The sequence below is a fragment of the Saccopteryx leptura genome, chromosome 4 (genome assembly GCF_036850995.1).
Source record: "Saccopteryx leptura isolate mSacLep1 chromosome 4, mSacLep1_pri_phased_curated, whole genome shotgun sequence".
In the NCBI taxonomy this organism is placed as follows: Eukaryota; Metazoa; Chordata; class Mammalia; order Chiroptera; family Emballonuridae; genus Saccopteryx; species Saccopteryx leptura.
The window spans coordinates 126160678-126187972 of record NC_089506.1 but is presented as its reverse complement, the minus strand read 5'-3'; the positions used below and the strand labels follow the sequence as shown (position 1 = coordinate 126187972).

Genomic DNA, 27295 nt, shown 5'->3' with positions numbered 1-27295 from the left:
ATGATCCTGAGCACCCCCACTACTGCCAAGGTAGAAGGCATACCCGCCTGGGTCCACCGCAGCCGGCTGAAGCTTGCAGTCCCAGCAGAGACACCTTTGTGGACAGCGAAGACTGACCCTGCCAACCCTTGTAAGCTGACCCTGAGAAGGACAGCATGCCCTGCTTCAGCCACAAACCAGAAGTTAACTGGTCCACGCATGGAGACTTTAGGGAGGGAGGGAAACTAAGGTAAAGGAAAGCCAAGTAAGTCATCTTAAGGTTTGATGCATGTACTGCTATGAGTATACAGAAAGGGGGTGTAAGTCCCTTGGCTGAGAGAGAAGCTATAAGGTAAATGAAAATTATATATATGCTCATAGCTACCACTATAGAATAACCTATGAATATTAGTCATGTGTCCGATAGGCTACTTATGAAAAGGACACCTCCAAAAAGCAATCTTTAAAAGAGAATTACTTAGTACTAACTTAGTCTTTGCTGAAGGTTAAGGTTTTTAAAAAAAAAATCAAGAATTTTGACTAGAAAGGAATTGTATGGTTTTGATAATAGAAGGTATAAGGTATAGAGGTACTTTTGAAAAGAAAAGGAAAAGCAAGTTGTTATGAAGGCCAGTTATTTCTGGATAAGAAAGTGCATAAAAGTTGAAGGTTTATGTAAGTTGCAGAAGATTTGTGTAAGTTGCAGAAGGTTTGTGCAAGTTGTAAGAAGTTAGTACAGAGAAGAAAAATGCAAGGCAGAAAGAATAGAAACAGTTAAAATAATAGTTTTATCTCAGCCATACCAACGCCGAAGAATCTTCGTTATAGTTAAGGATTTAACTAGGACAAAGAAGAGGAGGAAATGTGACATTCGAATAAAAACTATAAAATACATTAATAGGCTTGGTAAAATAACTTAAAAAGAACTGGTCCAGTAAGTACAGCACATTCCCGGAATAGATGAGACCAGACTCCCAGGATGAATAAGACAGATGAGTCCTAGAGATAGGGAAGTCGCTAGACTCCCAGGATGACTAGGAGCTGATAAGTCCTTGAGATAAGGAAGTCGTAAAAACTCCTAAGATAGTTAATGTGACCACATCCTAAGGGATAGATAGGGACATTTCCAGCTGGGGGCTTTCAACTGTATGACTGGTTACTAAGGCACATGACTAAAATTTGATTTGGAGGAGCCAATTGCTAAATGCCAAATTCGCTTCTGTATGAACTGCTTGCTTGCTACGCTATAAAAACCCCTAGATTGTAGGCGCTCGGTGTGGCTCTTGTGACTACCACTTGAGGGTCCACCCCTGCGCAGGTTAATTTTGCTTTGTTTTGTTCTCTTTTTCTCTTGGCCATAAAACTTTGTCTGAAACTCTCCAAACGTCTCCAGTGTCTGTTTTACCCGGCGAGTGTAACATGCAGCAGGTGTTGGCATTAGAAGGTAATAGGTGTTTTTTTGTTTTGTTTTGTTTTTACAGCAGCAGCAGCTAAGAGAACTGTTAAGGTGACACATGCCTTAAATGTGTTTGACCCCACCAGGCCCTGTGAGCTTGTTGAGGGGTTTGGATAGGCTTGTAGCAACATACAGCACACTATGGAAAGGTGCTGAGGTGCGTTAATAAAGAGCTATATGGCTATGTTAATAAAGAGCTAATGGACCTTTATCTTGGTGATTTGCACAGACAGCTGCAATGTGTATTGTGGCCTAATCATTGAACAGTATAATGGACTCTTGGACTGCGACCAGAGGAGGGCACCAGCTCCCTTGATGGATGGACACGTTGCTTGTGGACAGTACTATGAGACCCTGATGGCGGGGGCACAGTACCTGTGGAGGCCCTCCTGCACTGGTTCTCATCCAGTTGCAGAGGTGCACCAAGGACACTTTTTTCCATGGACACAGCGCAGGACTATACAGGCCCTCCTACCTATCATGGAGTAGGGAGTAAGAGGTGGGCCTCCAGGTGACACCCTGGGCAAAGTGCTCAGGGAGACATTGTGAAGGGCACCTTTGTAATTATTGTATAACTTTTGTTGTTCTGTAGTCTCTGTTTCCTGTCACGTAGATTGTGACTGAGCAACCCTAAAGGGGTAGAATGTGGGGGCATTGCTCCCCTTTGCCTGATTAGTTCCTGAGCACATGGCAGCGCCACATGTGTATGGCCTATATAAGGTTATGGGTACTTGTGCTAAGGGGGATTGCAGATAACCAATTTTGCTGTTTGTTTGCCTGAGAGGTGGTTTCTTATCCGGCCGTTGTGAGACTTTATTAAGCCAGGATGACCCAATCCTTTCCTGCTCTGCAGTTTTTCTACCATCTGCCAAAATCCAATGTGAACCTGCCTGGCCTCAGCCACTAGCATTACACAAAGTATAAGTGAACACACTAACAAAATCGCACAGGCTGTGAGCACACACGCACAGTTAATTCTCACCAACCAAAATTTGCAGTAGGGCCCAGAACAGACCTGCCTGCCTGCGCCCTGTCACTGCTGGAGGGTAGTGCACCACAGCACCTGCAGCGCCACCCGCCTACTTGCAGGCCAGAGTTTCCCAACCCCCAACCCCTGGCCATACGTGTGTTCCCCGCCCCCACTCAGGTCCGTCCTCTGAGTCCTGGCAGTCCTACACTCAGCTGGTGAAGTCTCAGCTCCTGCGCACCCTGCCACCCACAGTGGCCCGGGGCCCTCCTCACTTGGCTGACCCACTCGAATTGGGTCTACCCCACAAGCCCCTTGGTGCCGGCGCGATAACCTGGCGTAGCTGGGCGGGAGGAACTCGGAGTTCGGCTCGCATTTCTGGCCGGCGGGACCGAGTGCTACACCAAGCTCGCCCGGACCGCGTTCGACGGACTCGAGTCGCTATGGCAACGCGGCGGGACCGGAAGTTGCACGCACATCTTGGGCGATCAAGGTGAGACGCGGCTGGAGGAGGGGTCCCATCGGCGCGGTGGCTCGTCGCTTTCTTTGGAAAAACTGTACTTACAAGTCCAGCTTCCCAAGGTGCGGCCTGTACCAACCCGGAGTCCGTTGGGGCCCGTCAGGATTCCGGGCGGCCTCCCGTTCCCTGCTCGTCTGTTCCCTGCAGACGCTGGTGGGCGTCAGGTTCTGGTGCTCGACCTTCCAGTCCCTGCAGTGGCCGCAGACGAGTTTGCCAGGAAGGAGAGTTCAACCTCAGGTAGTCTGGTCCACGGTGATTTTTTTTTTTTACTTTAGAAATTAAATTTATTAAGATGACATTGATCAGTAAGAGAGCATAGGTTTCAGGTAAACATCTCTATAGCATTTGAACTGTTGATTGCGTTGTGTGTCCACTACCCAAAGTCAGATCATTTTTGGTCACTATATAATTGTCCCTCTTTTCTCCCCTGCCCCCCTTTCTGGTAACCACTTTACTTTTATCTATGTCCATGAGTCTCAGTTTTATATCCTCGTATGTGTGAAATCATACACTTCTTAGCTTTTTTTGATTTACTTATTTCATTCAGTATGATGTCCTCAAGGTCCATCCATGTCATAAATGGCATTATGCCATCACTTCCTATGGCGAAGTACTTTTCCATTATTTGGGACTTACTAAAAAGTTTCAGAAGCAGTAGTTTTTACAGTGTACCCTTTGCCAAGATCCCCCAGCCTCTGATATTGGCACAGCGGTTTAGCAGACTATGGAATTAGTACTAAGACAAACCCGACTCCACGTGCAGGATTCCCTCAGTTATCTCACTGAGGGCTACCTGACTCCACAGGGTCCTGCCTACCACCATCGTGGCTTTCCTCTTCTTTAATCTGGAACGATTCTGCAGTATTGCTTTGAGTGTTAGGAGTCAGTTATTTTTTAGAATGCTTCTTGGTTTGGCTTTATCTGATGTTTTCTCATGATTTATAATGTCAAGCTATGCATTTTTACTGAGAAAAACCTGAACAGTGAAATGTCCTCAGTACATCTTAACATTAGGCACACAACGTCACTTGATCCCATTACTAACTAGTCATATGGCTTAGGTGGTGTCTATCAGGCGTCTCCATCATAGTTTCCATTTCTCTCTCTCTCTCTCTCTCTCTCTCTCTCTCTCTCTCTTTTTGAGAGAGAGGCAGGATAGAGAGATAGGAACATTTTGCTGCTCCTGTATCCTGACCGGGAAGTCGAAACAGCAACCTCTGTGCTCTGAGACAGAGAGAGGAGAGGGAATAGAAGCATTCATTGTTCCACTCAGTCCTACATTCTTTGCTTGCTTCCTGTGTGTCCCCTGACTAGGGATTGAACCCGCAACCTTGTCATTTTAGGAAGAAGCAACAGACTGAGCTAAAGGGCCAGGGCCCATTTTTCCCTTTGCAGATAATAAGTATCTTGTGGGGCGATGCCTTGAGACTATGTACCTTATTTGTAATCATGCTGCCTATCATTAATTGTAGCATCCACAAGTGAGTGTTTTCTGTAATAATTATGTCATATTTGCAGAAGGGTGATTTTTCCATTTCCATTTTCCTTCTACATTTATAATTGGATTTTTTTTTTTTCTGAAGTTGGAAAGGGGGAGGCAGTCAGACAGACTCCCGCATGCGCCTGACCGGGATCCACCCGGCACGCCCACCAGGGGGCGATGCTCTGCCCATCTAGGGCGTTGCTTCGCTGCAACCAGAGCCATTCTAGTGCCTGAGGCAGAGGCCACAGAGCCATCCTCAGCGCCCTGGCCAACCCTGCTCCAATGGAGCCTCGGCTGAGGGAGGGGAAGAGAGAGACAGAGAGGAAGGAGAGGGGGAGGGGTGGAGAAGCAGATGGGCGCTTCTCCTGTGTGCCCTGGCCAGGAATCGAACCCGGGACTCCTGCACGCCAGGCCAACGCTCTACCACTGAGCCAACCGGCCAGGGCCTATTAGTTGGATTTTTACTGTAAGAAAGAACCTTGCCTTCCCCGTTTATCTATTTATTCTGTTACTTATGTTGGTATAGACATTTTATTTTTATCCCACAGTTACTAATCCATTACTGACATTTATTTTGTTGCTCTGATTGTCCAGATTTGGGCAATAGGAGCCCCTTCAGGTTGGTTCTGTGCCCCGTCAGCATGTCTCCAGCCTATCTATTTTTAATCAAGTGAGAGGCACGAAGGCAGAGAGACAGACTCCTGCATGTTCCCTGACTGTGATCCACCCGCAACCCTTGTCTGGGGCTGATGTTCTGCCCATCTGGGGCCACTGCTCCATTGCTCAGCAACCAAGCTCTTTTTTTAGTGCCTGGGAGGAGGCCATGGAGACATCCTCAGTACCTGGGGCCAACTTGCTCCAACAGAGCCAAGGCTGCAGGAGAGGAAGAGGGAGGGGGTTGGGGGAGAAGCAGATGGTTGCTTCTCCTGTGTGCCCTGACCAAGAATCAAACCTGGGACTTGAAAACACTGAGCCAGTGTTCTACTGCTGAGCCAACCAGCCAAGGCCTCCAGCCTTTCTGAGCATTCCTTTCTTTCTGGCACCACAAGCTGTTCTGGGCTCATCTTGTGCTTACCGTGACTAAATCTGGAATCCATCATTTCTTGCAGGAATGCTGGTTCCTTTTGGTGTTTATGAACCAAGGTCTGGTAGTAGGTAGGTCATCGCTGCTGGAACGTCGTTGCTTTTGACTTTCTCTGTGGGCAAGCTAAGAAACGTGCTTGTATGTATCATACACGTGTTTCAATTTCTGTATCTACATTCCTGGTTATACATTAAAAACTGTCCATTTATACTGATACCTCACCACAGGGTTTACTCTCTATTTATTCTCTTTAAATCTGGCTCCATTGTCTTCAGTTTATTAATTTGCTTGCTCAATCCTCAACCACACATAAAGTAGTTTCAGAATTACCAATCCACATTTCTGTGAAAAGCAAACCTATTAACTAGACTATAATATTTGCAAGCAGTTTTTGTTTTGTTTTTTGTATTTTTCCGAAGCCAGAAACAGGGAGGCAGTCAGACAGACTCCCACATGCACCCGACCAGGATCCACTCGGCACACCCACCAGGGGGCGATGTTCTGCCCATCCAGGGGGTTGCTCTGTTCCGACCAGAGCCACTCTAGCGCCTGAGGCAGAGGCCATGGAGCCATTCTCAGTACCCGGGCCAACTTTGCTCCAATGGAGCCTCAGCTGCGGGAGGGGAAGAGAGAGACAGAGAGGAAGGAGAGGGGGAGGGGTGGAGAAGCGGGGGAGGGGTGGAGAAGCAGATGGGCGCTTCTCCTGTGTGCCCTGGCTGAGAATCGAACCCGGGACTCCTACATGCCAGGCCGATGCTCTACCACTGAGCCAACCGGCCAGGGCTATTTTTGTTTTTATCCTCAGAATATGTAATCATAACACTGTCTTACAGAGTTGGCTTTTCTCTGTTTATGTTATTTGTTTTTTTGTTTGTTTGTTTGTTTTGTATTTTTCTGAAGCTGGAAACGGGGAGAGACAGTCAGACAGACTCCCGCATGTGCCCGACCGGGATCCACCCGGCACACCCACCAGGGGCGAAGCTCTGCCCACCAGGGGGCGATGCTCTGCCCCTCCGGGGTGTCGCTCTCCCACTACCAGAGCCACTCTAGCGCCTGGGGCAGAGGCCAAGGAGCCATCCCCAGCACCCGGGCCATCTTTGCTCCAATGGAGCCTTGGCTGCGGGAGGGGAAGAGAGAGACAGAGAGGAAGGGGGGTGTGGAGAAGCAAATGGGCGCTTCTTCTGTGTGCCCTGGCCGGGAATCAAACCCGGGTCCCCCGCACGCCAGGCCGATGCTCTACCGCTGAGCCAACCGGCCAGGGCCTGTTTATGTTATTTGTAATAAAGTAGATTCACTTGTTTCATTTTGAGTCATTGATTTAAGGTTTTAGTATGTGAAACATCTGTGTGGTTCTGTAAGTCAGCAGGATGTAAGCTCTTAGCTATAAGACTATTCTACTTTTCTACTTCCCTTTTATTTCTCATTTACTCACTCTCTTGGGGAGAAGGGACGTTGGCAGGTATAAATTAAATTTAAAAATCACTGCCTGTACTCTTTGTGTGATGCCCCTTGCCCCCAGCCAGTGCCAGGGATGGGGTTAACCTCTGCCTGCTGCTTGTCTTCAATGTCAGGTTTTACAGATGGCGTGGGTAACTAGTTGGCATCAGTAAAGGTTGGGAAAGAAGGCATGGGGTCTCAGGCATGTTGTTTCCACCCCCTGGACCTCCTTCAAGGTGACATTTACAGAGCTTAGCTCAGACTGCCTGTATTGGGGTGCCAGAGGGTGCTGGTGTTGAGTCCCCTGACTGAGTGCAGAGCAGTGTGCCACCTCAGGACTTTCCCTCAAATATTTTGTAAATTAAGCTCATTGCCTACATTTACAGAGCAGCAAGACTATGTTCTTTATCGGAGCAGATGTAGGTTCTGCTGCATTAGGAGTGGGGGGCAATTTTAGTGGTCCAGTGGACAGCCAGGTGCATCCAGAGCCACAGTTCTTTAGAGCAGCAGGGGCACAGGATGCCTGCTTGGTGTCTAAGCCTGGCCAGTGGGCCAAAACTGCTTATCCAAAAGCATCTAGTGACTGATTTTTAAGCCTTTACAAATGGTTCTTTTGTGTATGTTTTATTGAGCTGATTCAGTGCCTTACAATTAAATACTTATCAAATCTTTATTCTAACACAAATTGCTAGCATATTTTTGGTCAGGCAAACAAAGTGTGATTAATTCCACAGTCACATCTGTGGATCAGGTAGCCTATGGTCCATCTCTGACTTTGATGTGTTTTGCTCTGATGGCCTGGTCATCTTGGCGAGGGGTGAGATTGGCCCAGACATTCATCTCGTTCTCTCAGCCCCTGTTTACCCAGCATGTTCCACCACAGCTGAGGTGCTGGGGCCCCTCCACAGAGCCCGATGCAGTTGGAAGTTCTTCATCACCCACATAGTTCTTTTTCCTAGTTCCTTTGTCTTGAACTCTTTCCTCTAAGTATGATGTCAGCATGAAGATGTCCTTGGCCACGGGTCCTCCTTGTGGCTCTGGGTGTCTTGGCCCTAGCGTAACTTGTAAAGAGCTTTGCAAGTCTCTCACCCTGGAAACACCACCTTTGGAGCCTTTTTCTTGCTGTGCTCTGCCTGGGACGCGCCAGATCCCAGCTTTTGTCTGGCCCAGCTGGGTTGCCATCAGGGTCAAACAGACCACTGGCAGGTTTCGGGCAGTGTGTGTTGGATCATACATGGCATCTTAGCCACAGTGGCACATTCAGATTAACTGGTGACAGCAGCAGTCCTCTAGATGGGGCCTCTGCTGCCTGGGTCTGTTTGGGGCCTACGAGTGAGTTTTCCACTTGTGGGAAACCATGGCTTTTACAAGAAATTATTTCTACCTTCCTAAGACCTGAGAATTTCCAAGAGCTTTTTATACCTGACAGGTAAACTTATAAAAAAGGGGTCAGCCCTGGCCGGTTGGCTCAGCGGTAGAGCGTCGGCCTGGCGTGCGGGGGACCCGGGTTCGATTCCCGGCCAGGGCACATAGGAGAAGCGCCCATTTGCTTCTCCACCCCCACCCCCTCCTTCCTCTCTGTCTCTCTCTTCCCCTCCCGCAGCCAAGGCTCCATTGGAGCAAAGATGGCCCGGGTGCTGGGGATGGCTCCTTGGCCTCTGCCCCAGGCGCTAGAGTGGCTCTGGTCACGGCAGAGCGATGCCCAGGAGGGGCAGAGCGTCGCCCCCTGGTGAGCAGAGCGTCGCCCCCCGGTGGGCGTGCCGGGTGGATCCCGGTCGGGCGCATGCGGGAGTCTGTCTGACTGTCTCTCCCCGTTTCCAGCTTCAGAAAAATACAAAAAAAAAAAAAAAAAAAGGGGGTCAGAAAGCTCAGTATTTTACAGATGAGAAAATAGAAGTGCTGAGCCTGACCAGGCAGTGGAGCAGTGAATAGAGCGTCGGACTGGGCCATGGAGGACCCAGGTTCGAGACCCTGAGGTCGCCAGCTTGAGCGCAGGCTCATGTGATTTGAGTAAGGCTCACAAGCCTGAGCCCAAGGGTGCTCGCTCGAGCAAGGGGTCACTCAGTCTGCTGTAGCCTCCCAGTCAAGGCATATATGAGAAAGCAATCCATGAACAACTAAGATGCTGCAACGAAGAACTGATGCTTCTCATTTCTCTCCCTTCCTGTCTGTCTGTCCCTATCTGTCTCTCTCTCTCTCTCTCTCTCTCTGTCACACACACACACAAAGTGCTGAGATGACATGGTGTGATCCTGGTCCTTCCTCTGCTGAGCAGCATGTGTCCTAGGACTGTGAGTGCCATGGCAAAGCTGAGGTAACAATGGTTTCCTCCCTTTTCTGGAGATTACTGTAGTTTTCCAAAAAATTCTATGGGTTTCTCCTAAAAATGAGGTGTTTGCTGGGGACAGCTGCTGGCTAGCAAACAGATTAGGTGCAGACTGTGAGTCTGTGATGTTTAAAGCTGATTAACCTCAGCCCTGGCCAGATGGCTCGGTTGGTTAGACTTTCATCTCGAAGTACAGAGGTTGCTAGTTTAGTCCCTGGTCAGGGCACATACAGGAATAGATCGATGTTCCTGTCTCTCTCTCTCTCTCTCCCCCTTCCTCTCTCTCTAAAAATAAAAAAAAATTAAATATATATTTTTAAAAGCTGATTAACCTCAGCCTTGGGGCTTTTGGGATCACCCTTTGGTGATAGTTGTACAGAAGCAGATGAACTGGCAGGGATGTGGGACACTTGGTGCACTCCCTTCATGAATCGGGTTTAGCTTTGGGGTCCTGAGTGCAGTGGAGTCTGGTGCCATGGAAGAAGCCAGTTTTTCTCTTGTAAGCAGCTGGAAACCCAGAGGGAGCCGTGTGGGCAGCATGGCTAGAGGTGTGGCCACATCCTAGAGGTCTTGGTATACTGTGCCAAACAAGTTGAACTTTATCTTGAAAATGGCCAGGAGCCCTGGTCACAAGGATCATGTGATCCAGTTACCACACTCGAACAGTAACTTGGTGGGTGGCCATGTGACAGGGCGTGGAGGAGTGGTCCTCAGATGAGGGGAGCCTGTGGATCTTACAGACCTTGGTATGCTCCCTCATGGGCACTTTGTCCAAGATCACAGTAGTGTGGGTGTTGTTTAATGTTGTGTGTTCCTGAAGTCCCAATTCTGTCCCTGGGAGTGTGCACTGGCATGTGGTGGCCAGTGTGCATCAGTTTCTGTGGATGAGCCTGCCAGATCCCAGAATTCCCAGCCCTACCACAGTTAGCTGGGCTCATGGTAGGGGGTAGCCATCAATGTCCAGTCACTGTGGCACACCCACCTATGGACCTCTCTGCTCCCCCTCGTTATTCCACACCCGGCTTTCCCTGAGCTTTGTGGCTGGCCTGCCCATAACCTGTCCTGACTGCTGGTTTCCCAGTGATCCTGGGTGCCCTGTACCCCATGTAACGAGTGTCACCTGTGCACCACATGTCACTTCAGGCACATGTGTCACTTTGAACCCGTACCACTCTCAACCTGTGCCACGCACATAGCATTTCTGATACATGCGTCACTTTTGAAATGCACCACACGTGTGTCACTGCACATGTGTGTCACTTGGCACACTTGTTGCTTTGAATATGCATGTCACTTAATGTATGTTGTTTCAGCTTTGTGTCATTCATGATGTGTGGCTTGTGTGCTGCTTTTGGCGTGTGTGCCACTTTTTTTTGTGAGAGAGACAGAGAGAGGGACAGATAGGGACAGACAGGCAGGAAGGTAGAGAGATGAGAAGCATTAATTCTTTGTTGTGGCACCTTAGTTCTTCATTGATTGTGTTCTCATATGTGCCTTGACTGGGGGGCTCCAGCAGAGCGAGTGACCACTTGCTCAAGCCAGTGACCTTGGGCTCAAGCCAGCGACATTGGGCTTCAAGCCAGCGACCTTTGGGCTCAAGCCAGTGACCCCTGGATCATGTCTATGATCCCATGCTCAAGCCAGTGACCCTGCTCACAAGCTAGTGAACCCAGGCTCAAGACAGTAACCTGGGGTTTCGAACTTGGGTCTCTGCATCCCAGTCTGATGCTCTATTCACTACGCCATTGCCTGGTCAGGCCGCCACTCATGACATGTATGTTGCTCATGATAGGCATCACGTGTGTCACTTGTTCACTTGTATGTGCCACCTTTGACATGTCATATGTATGCCACTTATGACACTTGCAGTCTGGGCCTGGCGTGTTCTTGACCAGCTGAGCCCTAAGGGAGCCACCTCAGGGCCTCCAGAATTCACAGTGTGACCAGATGGCTGGGAGCCGGCCCAAGAGCCCCTCCTGTTCCAATGGTGACAGTGGTCAGTATAGGTGGGCTCTGAGGTGGGTGGGCATTATGGAAGGACAGTGAGAGTCCCTAATCTCTCGCCATAGCTGCCGCAATGCTGCTGCCACCCTCACCCTTGAAGCAGGCCCTGAACGAGCTCCTGGCTCGAAAGGAGGAAGAATGGAGAGAGCAGCAGGCCCACCACTCCCAGAAGCAGGAAGTGGCTCTGCAGGATGCGCACAGCCAGCTGGAGGAGGCCCAGATGAGGCTGCGGCGCCTGCAGGAGGACTTTGTCTACAACCTGCAGGTACTGGAGGAGCGGGATCGCGAGTTGGAGCATTATGACACCACCTTCGCCCAGGCCCAAAGGCTGGAGGAGTCCCTGCAGGCCGAGGTGAGTGAGCTGAAGATCGAGGTCACTAAGCTGAGGCAGGTGCTGTCCAGTGAGGCCCTGCGACTGGAGGAGCTACAGCTACAGCACCAGCAGAAGTTACAGGAGCACCACCTGGAGCTGGAGCGCATCCACAGGTGGGGACACACCCCACTCCTTTCCTCACATGGTGGCCCATGCCTTTTCTTTTTCTTTTTTTTCTTTTTTTTTTTCTTTTTTTTTTTTTTTTGTGACAGAGACAGCAAGAAGGACAGAGAGACAGGAAGGGAGAGAGATGAGAAGAAGCACATTAGTTGTTCATTGATTGCTTTCTCATATGTGCCTTGACCGGGGGACCACAGCACATACCTCGGCTGGGATCCACCCAGCAAGCCCACTGTGGGGCCATGCTCTGCCCATCTGAGGCATTGCTCTGTTGCTCTGCAACCAAGCTCTTCTTAGAGACTGAAGTGGAAGCCATGGAGCCATTCTCAGCGCCCAGGGCCAACTTGCTCCAATGGAGCCAAGGCTGTAGGAGGGGAAGAGAGAGAGAGAGAGAGAGAAGAGAAGGAGAGTGGTGGAGAAGCAGATGGGTGCTTCTCCTGTGTGCCTTGACTGGGAATCAAACCCAGAACATCCACACGCCAGGCCAATGCTCTACCACTAAGCAACCAGCCAGGGCCTAGATTGCTTGTTGAAACACTTTTATGATGGCTGCTTTAAAATCCGCATTTCGTGGCCCTGACCAGTTGGTTCAGTGGTAGAGCATCGGCCTGGTGTGCAGGAGTCCTGGGTTCGATTTCCGGCCAGGGCACACAGGAGAAGCGCCCATCTGCTTCTCCACCCTTCCCCCTCTCCTTCCTCTCTGTCTCTCTCTTCCCCTCCCTCAGCCAAGGCTCCATTGGAGCAAAGTTGGCCCAGGCGCTGAGGATGGCTCCATGGCCTCTGCCTCAGGCGCTAGAATGTCCCTGGTTGCAATAGAGCAATGCCCCAGATGGGCAGAGAGCATTGTTGCCCGGTGGGCGTGCCGGGTGGATCCCGTTAGGGCGCATGTGGGAGTCTGTCTGACTGCCTCCCCGTTTCTGGCTTCGGAAAAATAAAAAAATTAAAAATAAATCCTCGTTTCATGACGTCAGCATGTGTCATCTTGGTATTAGCATCTGCTGATTGTCTTCTCTTGCTCAAGAGGAGATTTTTCTGGTTTTCAGTATGACCAGTAAATTTGATTGTTCCCTGGACATTTTGGGGACTATGTGGTGAGGCTCTGCATCCCATTTCACGTTCATGCCACCTGTCTAGATGGTATGCCTGGTCCGGGTATAGAATCCGGTCCAGCTATAGCACACAAGATTGTGTGTCATATGGGCCAGGGTGTCATGTGGGCCAGGGTGTTGTGCAGGCCCTTGTGTGGATGTAAGTGCTCCTACTGGGTCGCACTGAAGCCACTCCTGCAAAAGCAAAGCGACGAAAGTTTACCTGGCAAATGTGTCCTTCTGAGGACTCTTCAGTGTGGCTTCTCTTAATGCTGTTGTCTTCACACAGTGACAAGAATAGTGAGCTTGACTACCAGAGGGAGCAATATGAGCAGCTGAAATGGAAGCTGGGGAGAAAGCTCGAAGAGCTCGATGGCAAGCTTGCCCAGCAGAGGCAGGTAGGACCTGTGGGCATGGGTGCTGCTCAGGGTGCTGCTCAGGCTGCCGCCCAGAGAGGCCTGGGGCAGGAAGACAGTCCTGTTAACTGTCTGATACCTGTGGGCAAAGTTGAGCTGTTGGGGCAGATGCCCCTCGGGGGGGGTCTGCAGGGGACCCGACGGGTGTCATGGATTTCCCTGCAGTAGCTCATTCCACAGAGCTCTTTCTTCAGGAACGAGTGGAGCTTTCCCCTCATTTATTTTAGAAAAAGTATTAGACAGCAAAGAGCTAGGAGCTCAAATTGTGATAACTATATACTTCTTAGCAAAACATTAAGTACTTATAAGTGTAAGTATAGATTTGTCAGCTGACAGTTGATGCTTCAGCCTGTCACCAAAATTTCTCCTCAGTTTTGTTGAAACTCATCTTAACCTCCGAGGGACTCAGCTGCACTGTGGCTGGGGCCCATGGCTCGTGGGGCTGCATGGTGCAGGTGCCGGTGACCAGGCCCCCTTGATCTTCCAGGATGTGCTGGACTTGTGTCACTGTAGCAGCAGCTGGTGTTTAAGGCAACTGACTCCCTGGAGCTCCTTGCGCACATGTGAATTTATCTGTTCCTCACAATGTGGGTTCTGTATGGTGTAGGTGGGAGCAAAGGCATTAAGAGGCCCAGGATCCCCTTAGTAAGTGGTAAAACTGTAGTTGGAGTCTAAGACACCCCTAGCACGAGCACTGTTAGCTACCATTACCTGCCCCAGGTGGCTCCTCATGTCAGACTTTTAGACTCAGGTCTCTGATTTCAAAGACGGAACAGGAGCAGAAGTCAGCCTGTGCCATGCCTCATCTTTGCCATCTCAGAGGTGCTGTGTGAGCCCGGTGTGCTGGGGAGTGCGCCAGGCAGATGTTCCGCATGCCTGCCCGTGCGGCTCCTTCTAGGTGCTGGGTCAGCACTGCTCCAGGGCAGACCTGACTGACCTCTGGCCACCCTGACACAGGACAGCACCCTGAGTAGGCACTCTGCCAACTGGGATGGACAGGTGCCTGTGGACATGACTGTCCTCCGACTGCCCTTTCAGGCATGGCTGCATCTACCAACCTTGGCTGCTCCACCCTTTCCTTCCCCTCTGGAAACTTGTTGCCATGATGCTGCTGTTGCTTGCAGCATCCTTTAGAGCAGGCGTCCCCAAACTACGGCCTCACAGGCTGCATGCGACCCCCTGAGGCCATTTATCTGGCCCCCCCCGCCGCACTTCCAGAAGGGGCACCTCTTTCATTGGGGGTCAGTGAGAGGAGCACTGTATGTGGCAGCCCTCCAATGATCTGAGGGACAGTGAACTGGCCCCCTGTGTAAAAAGTTTGGGGACCCCTGCTTTAGAGTATTTGACGTTTCCTGCAGAGGATTTTTTTTAAAAATTCTCAGGACCTAAGCATTCTGTCCAGTATGAGCAGGTTCAACATTTGGGCTCCTTCGTGTTGTGAACTCCTGCATTGGCAAGCAGGGCCCCTCATAGACATAGGGAGCCTTGGGTCTCTGGAGGATGGAAAATTGGTGTTAAACTCTCCAACTATGGTGTCCAATCTGGGCTGCTGCCCAGAGCTTGGGCAGCACTTGTCTGGGTGGTTCTGGAATAGTCTTGAGTTGTGCTGCGTACCAGGCTGCAGTGTGCCTTTCTGGAACTCTGCATTGCAGCCCGTTTCTCCCTCAGACAGTGAGTGAGCCAGGGTCCTTCCTTTGGGCTAGGTCCTGTCTCTTGTTTCTGAAGATCTTTGTGTCCATGATTGGCTTGTCAGAGGTGGAATTGATTCAATGGTGACAAAGACTTTTCTCTTGAAAAATGCAATGAGCCTGACCAGGCAGTGGTGCAGTGGATAGAGCATCAGACTGGGATGCAGAGAACCCAGGTTCAAAACCCTGAGGTCACCCCTGGCCGGTTGGCTCAGTGGTAGAGCGTCGGCCTGGCGTGCAGAAGTCCCGGGTTCGATTCCCGGCCAGGGCACACAGGAGAAGCGCCCATCTGCTTCTCCACCCCTCCCCCTCTCCTTCCTCTCTGTCTCTCTCTTCCCCTCCTGCAGCAGAGGCTCCATTGGAGCAAAGATGGCCTGGGCGCTGGGGATGGCTCCTTGGCCTCTGCCCCAGGCGCTGGAGTGGCTCTGGTCACAACAGAGTGACGCCCTGGAGGGGCAGAGCATCGCTCCCTGGTGGGCAGAGCGTCGTTCCGGGTGGATCCCGGTCGAGCGCATGCGGGAGTCTGTCTGTCTCTCCCTGTTTCCAGCTTCAGAAAAATACAAAAAAAAACAACAAAAAAAAACCCCTGAGGTCACTGGCTTGAGCCCTAGGTCTCTGGCTAGGCTATAGCCCCCTGGTCAAGACACATATGAGAAAGCAATCAATGAACAACTACAGTGCCACAATGAAGAATTGATGCTTCTCATCTCTCTCCTTCCTGTCTGTCTGTCCCTATCTGTACCCCTCTCTCTCTCACTAAAAAACAAGAAAAGAAAAAAACACAATATTAGATGATGGGAATGAGTTTGTTAACTCTTGTTGTGTATGCAGGCTGTGGACGTGCTGGTTAGCAGGAACAGGGCCAGGAGCCACCAAGAGAAACGGAGTGATCTATCAGTCACTCACTGAACAGATAGGTTTTTAACACGAACCACATGCCAGGTGCCCTCCTGGGCCCTGGAGTTAGGGTGTGAGCACCTGGGCCTGCCTGTCTCAGGAGCAAGCTGGCCCTCAAGTGGTGGCATGGTGGACACCTGAACACTAGTCTCTGGCTGTAGTGTTCTAAGGGATTATTACCTGAGTGACACAATGGGGTGGGTGACCTTTTTTTTTTTTTTTTTTCTTTTTCTTTTCTGAAGCTGGAAACAGGGAGGTAGTCAGACAGACTCCCGCATGCGCCCAACCGGGATCCACCCGGCATGCCCACCAGGGGGCGATGCTCTGCCCATCCGGGTGACGCTCTGTCAGACCAGAGCCACTCTAGTGCCTGGGGCAGAGGCCAGGGAGCCATCCCCAGCACCCGGGGCCATCTTTGCTCCAATGGAGCCTCTGCTGCGGGAGGGGAAGAGAGAAACAGAGAGGAAGGAGGGGGGAGGGGTGGAGAAGCAGATGGGCGTCTCAGTGCCCTGGCCGGGAATCAAACCCGGGACTTCCACATGCCAGGCCGACGCTCTACCACTGAGCCAACCGGCCAGGGCGGGGCGGGTGACCTTTTAAGTAGGGTGGTTGGGAAGGGTGTCCTGAGAACAGGACATGTGAGCCCAAGTCCGCAGGTGAGGAGGGTGGAGGGAGCAGCAGGGATCTGCTTGCTCAGGTAGCTTGGGGCTGTGGTGTGGGTGCCACTCAGGGCTCCCCTGCCCCCATGAGGACAGGCCTCTGCTTCACGTGAGGTGGGACAGTCTTCAAGCTCTGAGCAGTGTGTGCTGGGAGTTTAGTCACGGTTTCAGATCATCTGCTGTTGGGCTGAGGACAGACTGTGGGGCCAGAACCGTGGAGACAGTGCAGCCCAAGATGGGTGGAGGTGTTGGCTCTTGGGCCTGTGGTGGGTCCTGGGGAAGCAGGCAGGTTCTAAGTGCAGCTGGATTGGAGAGGATCAGAGAGGCAGTTGCTAAGGACCTGCCGAGTGACTTGCCTTGTACTGAGACAGGAAAGTATGCAGGGAGGATGAGGGGGGTGTTTGGTCAGGCTGCATGGCTGGTGATCCCTGAACTGCCAGGTGGACGTGGAGGTTGGGTGGGGGTGTGGCAGGGTGCAAAGCTGGGAGCCTGAGACTTCCTCAAAGGGCACAGAGGAGCCATCAAGGCTGAGCCTCAAGTATGGAGCAGGGCAGATGAGGGACTTCGGCTACAGGGTGCCAGCAGGGGACTAACAGGAGAGGACCCCCAGGGGCAAGAGAAGAGGGTGGCCAGGAGAGGTGTGAGTGTGAGCTGTGTGTCTGGACAGATGAGGACAGGTGCTGTGGGCAGCAGTGTGTTGCAGGGCATGGGCTCCTGCTCCAGGGCTGACTTCCCCGTGCTCAGAGGCCTGGGTGACACCTGCCCCCTGGTGGCCACAGCCTGCACAGTTTTGAGCAGAAACCAGATGTTCCATCATCTTAACTCGTGAGGATGAGTGTTCATATTCTGGGTCCAAGAAGGGTTACTCATATAACCCCTGATACTTCATTTTGCTTCTCAAAGGATAAAGCAGTAAAATGTAGGCTTCCAATCGTATTCCTGCACAGTGCCTTTGAGGCCCTGTTCAACCCAGGAGAGTGCCAGCTGGGCATTATTGATGACACGTGTGTGGCTCCCCAGCGTCCTCAGGATTGGTAGCCCCAGTCACAGGGTGAGCTGGTTGCTCACAGTAGTCAGGGGCCAGTGAGCCTGAGAAACACAGGACAGAGAGGCTGACATGCTGGCTCCCAGCTCCCACACTCCCACACACTCCCCACACTCCCCATAGGACCTGTTGGTGGGGCCTGAAACGATCCTTCTGATGGTCACCCTGGGGGCAGGAGGCTCTTGCAAGCAGGAGGGAGCCAAGGGAGGGGTTTTTGGGGCCCAAGCAGGGCAGGTCCTCGTGTATCACCCAGGTGGATGGCAAACTAGAGCCTGGGGACTGCAGAGGGGCTCCCCCCCCAGGGGGGGATATAGGTCACACTGTTGGGTATATCCTGGGAAGGGGACACCACAAAGGAGACATGAGGGGAATGGGACAGACAGAAGCAGAGAGAGGAGGAGTGGGAGGGGGTGCTTCAGAACACCAGGGGAGACAGGGCTCTGGTGTACCATGAACATGATGGTGCTCACTGTTGGTGCAGGAAACTGTTCTGTCATTGTGGCAGTCTGTGGTGTGTGGCTTTCAGAACGAGCCTGTGGGTGAAGCTGGAAGACTGTTTACAGAGCCCAGTGTAACACAAGGTGTGGGGTAGGGCTTCTTAGCCGTTGCTTGTCTGTTTTAGCAAGAAACCAGCAGGTCATGGAGGAGTGACATGAGTGGTGGCATGAGCATGGCATTTAGATACTTGATGGAACCAACCAGATATCTGCTCAGAGCGGCAGTGTTGAGCAGGGCTCATGTGCTCTCATCCCAGGTCTTTGGGTCTTTGCCTTGGGCCTACCCCGTGGCTCATTAAGTGAAGAGCAGGACGCAGGACAGGCTCATGGCCAAACTGCGCGCCAAGATGCCTGTGGCTAATGCAAGTGTGCTAGCTCTCTCCTGGTCCCCTGTCCTCCCTTCATCTGAGTTCTCCCTGCCCCAGGAACTGCTGCTGGAGTTTGAATCTGAGATCCAGAAACGAGAACACAGGTTCCGGCTGCATGCCAACAGCGTGAGCAGCGTGGTCTTGTCACAGGAGCTCAAGGTAACAGATGCCGTCTGTGGGGGCCTCTCAGTGATCAGGTGACCTCTGAGCTGGAAGTCAGGGTTTGCACAGAGCCAGGGATGACACATAGGTGAAGTGCCCACTGTGGTGCCTAGCCAGAGGAACCCTGGTGGCAGCACTGGGGCCCCGTTACCCTGACCAGGGAAAGTGCTGCATTTTGAAGTCTCTTTGTGTCTCCAAGGTTAAGCTTCTGAACAAGGAGCTTGCAGCTCTGCGTGAAGCTGGGGCCCAGGCTGCTGAGTCTCTGCAGAGCACACAGGCCGCCAACTCAGAGCTGGAGGATAGGCTGCAGCACGCCGCCTGGGAGCTCAAGGACCTCGCTACCATGAAGGATGCCCGGTGCGGGCCCTTCTGTATCTTCTTGGCGGGGGAGGTTGATCTGTCCTGCTGGTTGCAGGCCAGCGCTGCTGTCTTCCTTCACCCACTCTGTCCACTAACATTTGGTTCTTTCCAGGATAAAAGACTTGGAGGATAAACTTCAGTCTGTGCACCTCACCTGGAAAAAAGAAGAAGAGATGTTCAGGAGGAAGTGAGTGTTTTCGGCTCCTGTGTGGGTGGCATGAGCTGTCACTGAAAAATGCAGCCTTGCTAAGACCAGTCCAGGCCAGTGGTGCCAGGAAGGAGCTGGAGAAGCACCACTCCTCTTGGTATAAGTTTAGGTCTCTATCTAGAGCAGGGGTCTCAAACTCGCAGATTAGTCTGCGGGCCACACAAAATTGTTCAGCGGGCCGCATGCAGCCCGCGGGCCATGAGTTTGAGACCCCTGACCTAGAATCTTCTAAGTGATGAACTGGAATAGTTAGAAATGAATATAACTTGCAGCATGTGATGCATGCTGGCATGCAAAACTGAGAGTGCTCAGTGATTATTCAGCATGTGCCTACGTGCTGCACAGTCTCACACTGCAACCAGGCAATGAAGCGTGCAGAGGCCACGCTTCCTTGGCTCAGAGGTTTCCCCCACCCCTTTCCTCCTTGGCCCATTTCTGCTCCTCCCCAGTCAGTTTTATCAGGATAGAATGTCATTCTCGTGCTAACAACATGTGTATGCTTACAAACTAAAAATGACAGAATTCGCTGGGGTCACAAGGCTCTTTGTTTCTAAATTAAAATATTATGGTAATTATTAGTACAGACTTTACAAAACAGTATAGTGTACTATAAAATTCAGTAATTGAGGAAACTGTCACGTTGTGGGGATGCCCCTGGTACTGAGACGAGCATCCCCACACATGGACTCCCAGAGCTGGCTCCCTCCAGGCCCAGCCACCGTGTCCCACGCACCCTCAGGCAGGAGCTGGTGGATTCTTGCAGTGTCTCATGTGCCAAGAGCCACCTGCCCCACTGGTCTTCCTTCAGAAGTAACATTAGACCGTCTGCTCACTCAGCTGCTACAGAAGCTTCTCCAGCACCGTGGAGGCAGAGAGCAGCCACTGCCTGCTGGCCCTAGGGTCTGCACCAAGTGGGCAGCATCACTCACCTCCACAGTTGCCAGAAGTTTAGATACAAGGCTTTATTTATTTATTTATTTATTTATTTATTTATTTATTTTTGTATTTTTCTGAAGTTGGAAACGGGAACGCAGTCAGACAGACTCCCACATGTGCCCGACCGGGATCCACCCGGCACGCCCACCAGGGGGCGATGCTCTGCCCACCAGGGGGCGATGCTCTGCCCCTCCGGGGCGTAGCTCTGTTGCAACCAGAGCCACTCTAGCGCCTGAGGCAGAGGCCATGGAGCCATCCTCAGCGCCTGGGCCAACTTTGCTCCAATGGAGCCTTGGCTGCGGGAGGGGAAGAGAGAGACAGAAAGGAAGGAGAGGGGGAGGAGTGGAGAAGCAGATGGGCGCTTCTCCTGTGTGCCCTGGCCAGGAATCGAACCCGGGACTCCTGCACGCCAGGCTACCACTGAGCCAACCGGCCAGGGCCAGATACAAGGCTTTATAAAGACTTGTTTTCTGACTGTTATGCATGCCTGATATTTTCCTCCAAGGAGGTACTTTGTGAAACCCAGTGTGCTGAAAAGGGTGAGGAAACTGAACCACTGTGAATCTCAGTGCATTAAAAAAATCAATTTCCATTGATTTGAGAGAGAGAGAGAGAGAGAGAGAAGCATCGACTTGCTGTGCCACTCACATAATTAGTGCACAACGTGTTCCATTTAGTTGTGCACTAATTGGTTGCTTCCTGTATGTGCCCTGACTAGGGATTGAACCCACAACCTAGGCATGCTGGAATGACACTCTATCCATTGAGATACCCAGCCAGGGTCTTAGTGCACTTTTATTGACACAACATCTATAAATAAGTGCTCCTATCTCGTCACAGCTCAGCTCCCCTGCAACCCCTGACTTGTAGACTTAGTTTCAGTTCAAGGAAGATACTCCCCATATCATCTGAGTGGCAGAGCCAACTCACCATGAAGCGTCAGGTGGCTGTGCATGTCTTGCCTCAACATTCAGTCCGCATAAGCGCACCTGTGTGTGTTTGGAGGATTGTCATCAGAACACACCTTGGGAGATGAGTTACCAACGCAGTCTATAGCAAGACACTTTAGTGCTAACACATTGGACTCATTTAAATGACATCATTGGGATGCTGTCAGGGTAGACATCTGTCCTGGTGACAGTGTCCCCTGGCACCTGCCCAGGCCATACCTCATCCCAGGGAGAAGAGAGCTGGCAGAGTGGCTGAAGAGGACGCATGGCCTCTCACTGGGCTCTGCTCTCTGGTGTCGGTGGGAATGCTGCCGCTGGGGGGCCTTAGGGGTGTGCTTCCCTGAAGCACCAGTTTCTGGTCTCCCTCCCACGGGACTAAGAGCTCCAGAGAGTGGATCAGGGCCGGGCATGTAAGAACTCAGTCACATGTAGTGTGAAGAGTGATGGGCAGCAGAGCAGTGTCCACTCCATGGTAACCAAGCAGCACCTGCCCTGCGGGAAGGAGGACATAAGCACCACTCCTCACCCACACAGGACAAGGAGGGGGAAGACACAGGGAGAGGGGTCCAGAGCGGGCCCTGGTAAGCTGGGTGGGTCCTCACTGTCTTCTAGGCATGAGGAGCTCGATCGTATGGCCAGGGAAAGGGATACAGTGCTGGTGTCGGTGAAGGGCGCCCACACAGAGCAGCTGCAGGCACTGGAGGCCCGGGTCTTGGAGCTGCAGGCCCAGTGTGAGACCCTGGAGCTACAGGTGCGCAGGGCCGAGTGGAGGCAGGTGGACGCCCTGAAGGAGAAGGATGCAGCCATGGACAAGTGAGTGCAGGAGGGGCTGTAGCTCTTCATCCCTGCAACCCAGGGGAGCAGGTGCTGCTGGGGTCACTGTGCTTAACCCCTCTGTTTTTGAAATTGTGTAGTGTGTGTCTGTGTGAATGTGTGCTTTACTTTATTGTGGTAAAATACAATACTCACCATATTTTTTTTTTTAACAAAGAGTCAGAGAGTTAGGGTCTGCAGCTGCTGGCCATGCTGGGGAAGGAGCACAGGGAGTTAGCTCAGAGAGACGGATAGACAGGGACAGACAGACAGGAACGGAGAGATGAGAAGCATCAATCGTTAGTTTTTCATTGCGCATTGCAACACCTTAATTGTTCACTGATTGCCTTCTCATATGTGCCTTGACCGCGGGCCTTCAGCAGACCGAGTAACCCCTTGCTCGAGCCAGCGACCTTGGGTTCAAGCTGGTGAGCTTTTGCTCAAACCAGATGAGCCCTCGCTCAAGCTGGTGACCTCGGGGTCTCGAACCTGGGTCTTCCGCATCCCAGTCCAACACTATCTGCTGCGCCACCGCCCGGTCAGGCAACACTCACCATCTTGACCACATTTAAGTTTACAGCTCAAGTGGCATTCAGCACATTCACATTGTTGTGCAGCTGTCATCACATCCATCTTCAGAACTTGTCCATTCTCCAAACTGAACCTTGGTCACCAAAACACTCACTTCCCATTCCTCCTCCTCCCCTCCAGCCCCTGGCACCACCATCTACTTTCTGTCTAGGAATATAGCTTCTTTAGGGACATCTTGTGAGTGGATCACACAGGTTTCATCCTGTGTCTGGGTCATGTCACTCACTGAGCATGATGTCCTCAGGTTCACACATGTTGTAAGAGGTCAGAATTTCCTGTGGAGGGACCATGTTTTGTTTATCCATCATCGTGGATGGATGCTCAGGCAGTTCCCACCTTTTGGTTGTCATGAATATGCTGCTGTGAATGTGGTATGCACATATCTGTGTAGGTCTCTTGTTTCCTTTTTTTTTTTTTTTTTTTTTTTTAGTGAGAGAGACAGGGACAGACAGACTGGAGAGATGAGAAGCATCAGTTCTTTGTTGTGGCATCTTGGCTGTTCATTGATTGCTTTCTCATATGTGCCTTAACTGGGGGGCTCCAACAGAGTGAGTGACCCCTTGCTCAAGCCAGTGACCTTGGACTCAAGCCAGTGACAATGCGATCATGTCTATGATCCCGTGCTTAAGCCAGCGACCCCAGAGTTTTGAACTTGGGTCCTCAGCATCTCAGGCCTACATTCTATCCACTGCACCACCTCCTGGTTTCAGTTCCTTTGAGGCAATATCCAGAAGTGTAATTGCTGAGTTATATGGAAATTCTCTATTTAACTTTTTAGGGATCTACCAGACTGCTTTCCACAGTGGTCACATCAATTTGGGTGCTAGTTTCTCCTTTCTCCTTTAACTAGTTTTTCTCTTTCTTTCTTTCTTTCTTTCTTTCTTTCTTTCTTTCTTTCTTTCTTTCTTTCTTTCTTATTGGTTGATTGCTTGATTTTAGAGAGAGCCAGAGAGAGAGAGAAACACTGATTTGTTGTCCCACTTATTTATTTGTCACTGGTTGATTCTTGTGTGTGCCTTGACTGGGGACGAGCCCACAACCTTGACGTATGGGGATGATGCTCTGACCAACTGAGCTACCTGGCCAGGGTGACTAGTTTTGTTTTGAGCCTGGTTTTCTTTCCGGCCTCCAAGCCGTGTCTATCCCACTGCACCTAGTGTCTAGGGAGAGCTGCACATGTGTGGGACCTTTGTAGTTGGAGTTGAGTGCTAATCTGGCCAGGTCAGGAAATGATCCTCAGAGAAGCTGCCTTCACTGGAGACAAACATGTCATTTGTTCGAGTTTACCATGCTTCATCACTAGTCTCCCCTTTGTTAGGGCAGTATTTCTTTCTTTTACTAAGAATTTTTTGCCAAATTGTATTTCTATTTTAGGGGGAAATGGCTATAAAATACTAGGGAGTTATAGCTTCTCAGGATCATTTCCTTAGGTCCCCATATTGGTTTGTTCTTTGATCCAGTCAGTACAGGTGACCAAAGTGACCAACGCTCTGGGTGTGTGTGCCCAGCTGGCTTTCCCAGCGGATGCCCTGCTCATAGGTCTGCAGATCTCCCTCCTTCCCTCCCCCACACATCTGTCCTGAGCTCCCTCCCTGTGCTCCTTCCCCAGCATGGCCAGCAGCTGCAGACCCCAAGCCTCGGTATGCCAGTCTCTTCACATGGAGACACTAAAATCAGCAACAAAACTGCCCAGATTTTGAGCTTGTGGTCTCACGGAGCCTGTTTCTGATGACTTTCCTGGGGGTTAGTTTGTGAAGTCCCATCAGAGAGATGAGCTTTGTGACAACCCTCCTGGGCCCTGGGAAGCTGTCTAGCCTGTAACATGGCTATGTGGTAGGGACATATAGGCATGTTAACTTCCTAGAACCCACAGGGAAGACAGAGAAGACATTGGTGAGATTAACCCAATACACAATCAGCTTATATGTTCCTTATCTGCCGGGGATGCCTATCACTCAGGTGGCCCACCGTCTGCAGGACACACCAGGACCGACCTTAAGCCTGTGGTTGTAGCCGCAGCCAGCATGTGACCACTCACACCCACCCCTCCATACGCTGACTGCACTGGGACAGGAGTCAGCCAGGGTTGCAGACTGAGGGACGCCAGCAGCCACTGTGCTGTCAGTGCTGTGGCTTCCCATTACCATCTCTGGCTGCCTTCTCTGACATTTTTCTTCTTTGGAAATTTATCCAATTTTTGGTGATTTTACCAGGGAACTTAAGGTCATTGTAGACTCTCATTTTACTATTCAGTTTGAAAATATGTTGAAAGTCTCCATGTTGAAGTGCTGTGCAAGGTGAGGTGAGGGGAGGGTTGTGAAAACAGCCCGAGAGGACCCATGACTCACATCCTCTCCACACCTGGCATGGGCTTGGCCTGGCCTGTCTCAGGGGCTCGGTCTATACCAGGGTCATCGAAGCGAGGAGGAGTAGAAGTGATATTGATTGCAGCATCTCCCCAAGGGTTGTGCAGGTGCACGTGTATGTGTCTATGTTGGGTGCCAGGTAAGAAACCGTGCATGAGAACCGTGCCCACACTCACCACTGCCTTCCTGTCTAGACTCCAGGAAGAGGCCTTAGCTCTGAGATCTGGCTGGGACGCCCAGGTCACTCAGCTGTCCAAGGAGATGACCTTCAAAGACCTGCAGGTCCAGTCACTGCAGGAGGAAGAGGCACAGCTCAAGACACAGCTGGCCAGATGCCAGCAGGACATTGGGAGGTAACAGTCCCCTGGGTCACTGAGTACCTCCTCGGGGCCATGCGATGTCCAAAGCACTAAGTCCCTGGTTCACATCCATTTGGGGAAGAAAAACAAGAAACAGGAAACAAATAGAATTCTCAAGTGTCTTTCTGTTTCCAATTTCATTGATCATTGTGCTTATCCTTATTACTCTCTTCTGTTTCCGTTGGCTTTTTTTAAAAATTATTTTTATTTATTTATTCATTGTAGAGGAGAGAGTGAGAGAGAGAAGGGGGGAGGAGCAGGAAGCTTCAACTCCCATATGTGCCTTGACCAGGCAAGCCCAGGGTTTTGAACCGTCAACCTCAGCATTCCAGGTCGACACTTTATCCACTGTGCCACCACAGGTCAGGCCCGTTGGCTTTAATTTGATGTTCTTTTGATGAATTCCAGTGTGGAATCTTAGATTAACTTTAGACCAGGGGTCTCAAACTCGCGGCCCGTGGGCTGCATGCGGCCCGCCGAACAATTTTATACTGATTTTTTTTTTGTTTTCAACTGCAGTGAGAAAATGTTGCGTAACAGTTGCCTTTTGTAGACCTAGTGCGGCCCGCCGAAAGGCTGTGATCTTGCTCTGTGGCCCACATGCTGCAAAACCATGCTGAGGCCCAGATGGCTGAAGGAGGTCTTGCCCCTGTGTGATTGCTGATTTCCACCAGCTGCTGACAGAGGTGTCAGAGTCCACAGCTTTACTTGTGGGTGAACTGTCTTCCCGCTTTGAGGATGTGATGCTGCAAACCTTCCCAAAGGGCAGTGGCCCTGACTGTCTCAGTGTCTCCAGCATTAGCTTCTTTCTAAGGTGCGGGTGCCTGTGCTCCTGGTGCTGCTCTGTCAGCCCCGGCTTTGTGGTTCAAGTCCATTTCCTGTCGGTGGCCTTGGTGGAGTCTTACTTTATCTCATGTGACAATTTCTGCTGTTCATTCGCAAGTTTAGATAATTTAATGCTCTTATGGAAGTGTTTGGGTTTAAATCTCCAGCTTGCTTGTTTTCTACTCTTTGTGGTTTTCTTCTGCCTTTTAAAAAATAGAGTATTTTTTAGATTCTATTTTTCTTCCTACTCTTGTCTTATAAAACCCCTTTTTTTTCTTTTTTCTTTTTTTTAGCGAGGAGACAGAGAGAGGGACAGACAGGCAGGAAGGAGAGAAATGAGAAGCATCAATTCTTCGTTGCAGCTCCTTAGCTGTGGCTCTTTAGCTGTTCATTGACCTTCCTCTCATATGTGCCTTGACTGGGAGACTACAGTGGAGTGAGTGACCCCTTGCTCAAGACAGTGACCCTGGACTCAAGCCAGGAACCATGTCTATGATCCCACATTCAAGCCAGTGACCCCGTGCTCAAGCCAGATGAGCCTGTGCTCAAGCTGGTAACGTCAAGAATTCGAACCTGGGTGGTCAGCATCCTAGTCCAATGCTCTGTCCACTGTGCCACCACCTGGTCAGGCATAAAACCTCTTTGTTTTACTTATTTAATGATTGTTCTAAGATTTGCAGTGTGCAGAGTCTGCCTTTAAGTAATATTTGTTCCGCCTGACCAGGCGGTGGCGCAGTGGATAGATCGTCGAACTGGGATGCAGAAGGACCCAGGTTCGAGACCCCAAGGTCGCCAGCTTGAGCACTGGCTCATCTGGTTTGAGCAAAGCTCACCAGCTTGGACCCAGGGTCGCTGGCTCGAGCAAGGGGTTACTCGGTCTGCTGTAGGCCCGTGGTCAAGGCACATATGAGAAAGCAATCAATGAGCAACTAAGGTGTCACAATGAAAAACTGATGATTGATGCTTCTCATTTCTCTCTGTTCCTGTCTATCTGTCCCTGTCTATCCCTCTCGCTGACTCTCTCTCTGTCTCTGAAAAAAAAGTAATATTTGTCCCTTTATGTATAATGGAACATCCTTACAACCTTCTATTAATTTTCCTCCTTTTTAACGCTGTTGTCATACATTTTACTTTTATATGTTCAAGTATGTGTGTATATAGATGTATAACTAATTACACACATATATAATATGTATATATATAGATATATATATATACATATGTACTGTAGTTTTGAGTTTCTCAGACAACTATCCTTTAATTAAAAACTTAAAAGTAAAAGCAAAAGTTTTATACTTTCTCCAATATCTATTTCTGA

The 27295-nt window shown here is 50.8% G+C and overlaps 1 protein-coding gene across 2 annotated transcripts in view; it reads left to right on the top strand.

Moving 5' to 3' along the window:
• Positions 1-2880: 2880 nt before the first annotated feature.
• The window catches only part of CCDC57 (coiled-coil domain containing 57), a 139121-nt gene continuing 114706 nt past the window's right edge, over positions 2881-27295 (top strand). The window contains exons 1-9 of one of the 2 annotated variants that reach the window (XM_066381624.1): positions 2881-2895; positions 5515-5560; positions 11322-11742; positions 13127-13235; positions 18465-18566; positions 18769-18926; positions 19042-19116; positions 21636-21836; positions 24988-25146. In XM_066381624.1, coding sequence (XP_066237721.1) covers positions 5539-5560; positions 11322-11742; positions 13127-13235; positions 18465-18566; positions 18769-18926; positions 19042-19116; positions 21636-21836; positions 24988-25146 — 1247 coding nt within the window. In that variant the 5' untranslated portion in view covers positions 2881-2895; positions 5515-5538. Of the gene's footprint in view, positions 2896-5514; positions 5561-11321; positions 11743-13126; positions 13236-18464; positions 18567-18768; positions 18927-19041; positions 19117-21635; positions 21837-24987; positions 25147-27295 lie in introns of those variants that run through there. The other variant, XM_066381625.1, reaches the window with a different exon arrangement.